The following is a 4561-nucleotide window of genomic DNA, read 5'->3' as shown; positions in this document are numbered from 1 at the left end:
CAATTTTTTTGTTGTTGGAGAGCAGTGGCATGCTCACGGCCACCCCACCATCCACCTGCTGGGCTCCGGCAATCTTTCCGCCTCAGCCTTCCAAATAGCCAGAACTTGGTGGTGCACGCCTGGGTAGGTTTTTTCGATTTATTGTGGAGATGAGGTCTCACCATGTTGCCCAGGCTGGTCTCAAACCTGTGGACTCAGGCAATCCTCTCACCTCAGCCTCCCAAAGTGCTGGGATTACAGGTTTGCACTACCATACCCAGCTGATCCAGTCTCTTAAAAAATATGTGTACATAGACCTTTGCCCTACTAGACTCTAGTGTGACCATGTACTCTTTGACCTATGGCCGTCACCACATTTCCTGGCTTTGGACACCTCCCCTACCTTGGGGAGGTGAATCTCCTGTCTCAAAATAAACAATATTGTCTGATCTAAAAAAAAGTATATATAAACACATATATACGTAAATATATTCTCCTAATATATGTAGGAACTGTAAAGAGACGGAAGCAGCTGGTAGAGGGATGTGAAGCTGAAACAATACACGAAAAAAGCCAGGCAGTAGAAGTAGAGACATTACGGGCCACGGCATTTTGAAAGCATAAGAAAGAAAAGAAGCTATTCCATGAAGAAAAGATATACAGAATAAAGGGGATAAATAAGTTAGTTAAAGCAGATGAAGAACTAGTGAGAAAGAGAGTCACCATGAAAAGACAAAGACAGGTTCTCTTTAAGGAAGAAAGAAGACAGGCATCCACTCATCAGAAATAAAGTCTTGTCAAAGACAAATCTTGAAAATTAAAGTGCAATGTGGTGGCAGAAACAAAGATCAGGAGTCAAAACATAATTCTGGTTGTGGCAGGTATACTTTGGGAAAGACACTTAAATTTGACCTCAGGCCAGGCTCAGCCTGTCATCCCAGCACTTTGGGAGGACGAGGTGAGTGGATTACCTGAGTCCGCTGGTTTGAGACCAGCCCGGGCAACTTGGCGAGACCTCGTCTCTACGATAAATTTTAAAATGGTAGCACGCGCCTGTAGTTCAGGCTACTTGGAAGGCTGAGGTGGTAGGATTGCTGGAGCCCATCAGGTCGATGCTGGGGTGACCATGAGTGTGCCACTGCACTCCAGCCTGGGCGACAGAATAAAACTCCAACTCAAAAAAAAAATTGAGCCTCAATGTCTAATATAAAATAGACTAGTAATAATATGTATCAAGAGTTTGGGAGTGATGAAATCTTATCACGATGGCTAAGACGTATTTAAGTGCTCCACAGTTGTTTTTGTTTAACTTTAAAGAGAGTTACCTCAGAATATCTGAAAAGGCTTCTACTCCATACTTGGAAGAAGAGTAGACTCCTCCAATGAAAGCAATTCTTCCCAGGATGCTGGAGACATTGACGATCCTCCCCTGTGCTCTCCTCACCAAGGGAAGCAAGCTCATGGTCACTTCAATCAAGCCAATGAGGTTCACTCTGAAGATTGTCAGGGAGTCCTCAGTCCTCTGGAACTCAGTGCAGGGAACTGGGCACATAACGCCTGCATTGTTGACCAGACCCCAGAGTCCTAAAACAATAAAAGTCAATTCAAGAGTTTGGTTACAGGAAAAAAATTACCTATCTTGAACTTTGGTGCTGGGGAGACAGGAGAAGAATCATAACAACAAATCATGAAAGTACACAACCCAAATTCTTACTATCTGAGTGGTCCAAAAAACCTCAAGCCAAGACTTACGTTTAAGGTGGCCATGGGCTCTGATTGCCTCCAATCAGCAGATAGAAGCAAACATACTCATAAATACTCTCTGGAGGAAGACAGGTGCAATGGTGTGTGCCTGTACTCCCAGCTACTCAAGAGGTTGAGGAGAGAAGATCACTTGGGCCCAAGACTTCCACTACAGACTGGGCAACATAGTAAGATCCCATCTCCAACAACAGCAAAAACATCAAAATAGTCTCTGGAGAAATCTATCCTGGGCCGCAAGGACTCACCAGAGAGTTACTAAGAAAAGAAGAAGCTCTTTGTCACAAATCACTAAACACAGAAGGAAATGGATGCATCAAATGCAAGAACCAGCAGAAGCAGTAAAGAGCAGATAAACACAAAATCTTTAGGTACTAGAATTATAGGACATAAAATATAAAATAAATTTTCCAAATATAATTTTAAAATAAAAGAAAAAATTAAAAGTATGAATAAAGATAAGATACTATAAAATTGGTCAAGCAGATTTGGAAAAAAAATAGAACTTCTAACAATAAAAGGTACAAAATTTGAAATTTTAAAATCTGGTAGACAAGTATAATAGCAGATAGAATGGAAAAGAGAAAGTAGTAAATTGGAAGGCAAAAAAATGAAAATATACAGACTGCAGCATCAAGAAAAAAAGAGACATAAAACATGAAAGAAAAAGGAGGCAAGAGCAAAGTAAAAACATCTAACATATGTCTAATCAGATCCAGAAAGAAAGGAGAGAAGTAAAATAAAGGTAATATTTGTGGCCGGGTGTGATAGCTCATGCCTGAAATCCCAGCTCTTTGGGAGGCCAGGCAGGAAGATTGCTTGAGTCCGGGAGTTCAAGACCAGCATAGGGGCTGGGTATGGTGGCTCATGCTTGGTAATCCTAGCACTTGGGTAAGCCAAGGTGGTAGGATTGCGTGAGGCCAGGAGTTCGAGACCAGCCTAGTAACATAGAGAGACCCTGTCTCTACCAAAAAATAAATGTTTTTTTTATTTTGCCAGGCATGTGGTGCACCTATAGTCCTACCTACTTGGGAAACTGAGGCGGAAAGATCACTTGAACAGAGGAGTTTGATGCTGAGGTGAGCCATAATCGCAGCACTATACTCCAGCCTAGGCAACACAGCAACTTTGGCTCTGCAAAAAAAATTTTTAAATAGCTGGGATATGGTGGCATATACCTGTAGTCCCAGCTACTCAAGAAGCAAAGGCAAGAGGATTGCTTGAGAACAGGAGTTAAAGGTTATAGTAAACTATGATCACACCACGGCACTCTACCCTAGGTAGCAGAGTGAGGCCCCATTCTTAAAAGAGAAAGAGAGAGAGAGAGAGAGAGAGAAACTTTGTCCCCAAACCTTCTAAATTCTAAATTTTAAGGAATATACTCTTTTTTTTTTGGTAAAGACAAGGTCTCACTCTGTTGCCCAGGCTAGTTTCAAACTTCTGGTCTAAAGCATTCCTCACACCTCAGCCTCACTAAGTGCTGGGATTATAGGCGTGAGACAAGAAACCCAGCCAGTAAATCATCTTAAACAAAAACAAAAATTAAAATTCTGCAACCCAAGCAAAAAATTTTATTTTATTTTATTTTATTTTATTTTCTTGAGTTTGTCCATTCACCTATTGAAGGACATCTTGGTTGTTTCACTTTTGGCAATTATAAATAAATTGTCTCCTCTTTTTATTTATTTATTTGGGTGGGAGTCTCACTTCATCATCCAGGCTGGAGTGCAGTGGCATGCTCACGGCCACCCCAGTGTCAATCTGCTGGGCTTCGGTGATCCTTTCACCTCAGCCTTCCCAGTAGCCAGAATTACAGGCGCGTGCTACCACGTCCAGCTCATTTTTTATTTATTGTAGAGATGAGCTCTCGCCAAGTTGCCTGGACTGGTCAGGAAACCGTGGGCTCAGACAATCTACTCGCCTCAGCCTCCCAAAGTGTTGGGATTACAGGCTGAACCGCCGAACCTGGCCAAAAAATTTTTTATTTTCTTTATTATTTTTTTATTTTTTATTTTTGAGTTGAAATCTCACTCCGTCGCCCAGACTGGATGGAGTGCAGTGGCCGCTTCCGGCCACCACAGCCTCGACCTGCTGGGCACCACAGCCTCGATCCTTCCAGCCTCAGCCTTCCAAGTAGCTGGAACTACAGGCGCACGCTACCACGCCCGGCTAATTTTTTTGATTTATTGTAGAGATGAGGTCTCGCCAAGTTGCCCAAGCGGGTCTCGAACCCGAGGGCTCAGGCAATCCACTCACCTCAGTCTCCCAAAGGCACGGGATTACAGGCTGAGCCACCGAGCCCGGCTTCAAAAAATTTTTTTAAGAGACAAGGTCTTGCTGTGTTGCCCAGGTTGCAGTGCAGTGGCTATTCACAGGCCTGATCAAGGCTCACTAAAGCCTTGAACTCCTGGGCTCAAGTGATCCTCCTTACTATCCCTCCTGAGCAGCTGGGACTACGGATATAGCTGTTCATCATGCCTGAACAAGCAAAACAGTTTTCTTGCTGCTTTGCAACTCTTGGGTGAGGAGATATTTAGAAGGTTCCATTACCAGGATCTACTGAATCATAAAACCAGGAGAGAAGGAAAAGAAGGGGATTGAAGAGGAGCCGAATAACATCTAGAGAAAATAAAGTTTAAAAGGAGAAGAGAGCCAGGCATGGCAGCTCAAACCTGTAATCCCAGCACTTTGGGAGGCCGAGGTGAGAGGATTACCTGAGTCCACGGGTTTGAGACCAGCCTGGGCAACTTGGCAAGATCTCATCTGTCGGTGACCTGCACTGACCAAAGGGGGGTTAGGACCGCACCGGTGAATCAGAACG

At 43.5% G+C, this 4561-nt stretch overlaps 1 protein-coding gene across 1 annotated transcript in view; it reads right to left on the bottom strand.

Annotated features, from left to right (window-relative positions):
• The window catches only part of HSD17B6 (hydroxysteroid 17-beta dehydrogenase 6), a 12653-nt gene that overhangs the window by 3595 nt on the left and 4497 nt on the right, over positions 1 to 4561 (bottom strand). Inside the window, exon 2 of the mRNA XM_008072568.2 lies at positions 1305 to 1563. Within this exon, the coding sequence (XP_008070759.1) occupies positions 1305 to 1563 (259 nt within the window). The remainder of the gene's footprint in view (positions 1 to 1304; positions 1564 to 4561) is intronic.

The sequence above is a fragment of the Carlito syrichta genome, unplaced genomic scaffold (genome assembly GCF_000164805.1).
Source record: "Carlito syrichta isolate Samal-C Ts95f unplaced genomic scaffold, Tarsius_syrichta-2.0.1 Scaffold315337, whole genome shotgun sequence".
NCBI classification, from domain to species: domain Eukaryota; kingdom Metazoa; phylum Chordata; class Mammalia; order Primates; family Tarsiidae; genus Carlito; species Carlito syrichta.
Note: the sequence above shows the minus strand (reverse complement) of the source record. Positions and strands in the feature narration are given on the sequence as shown.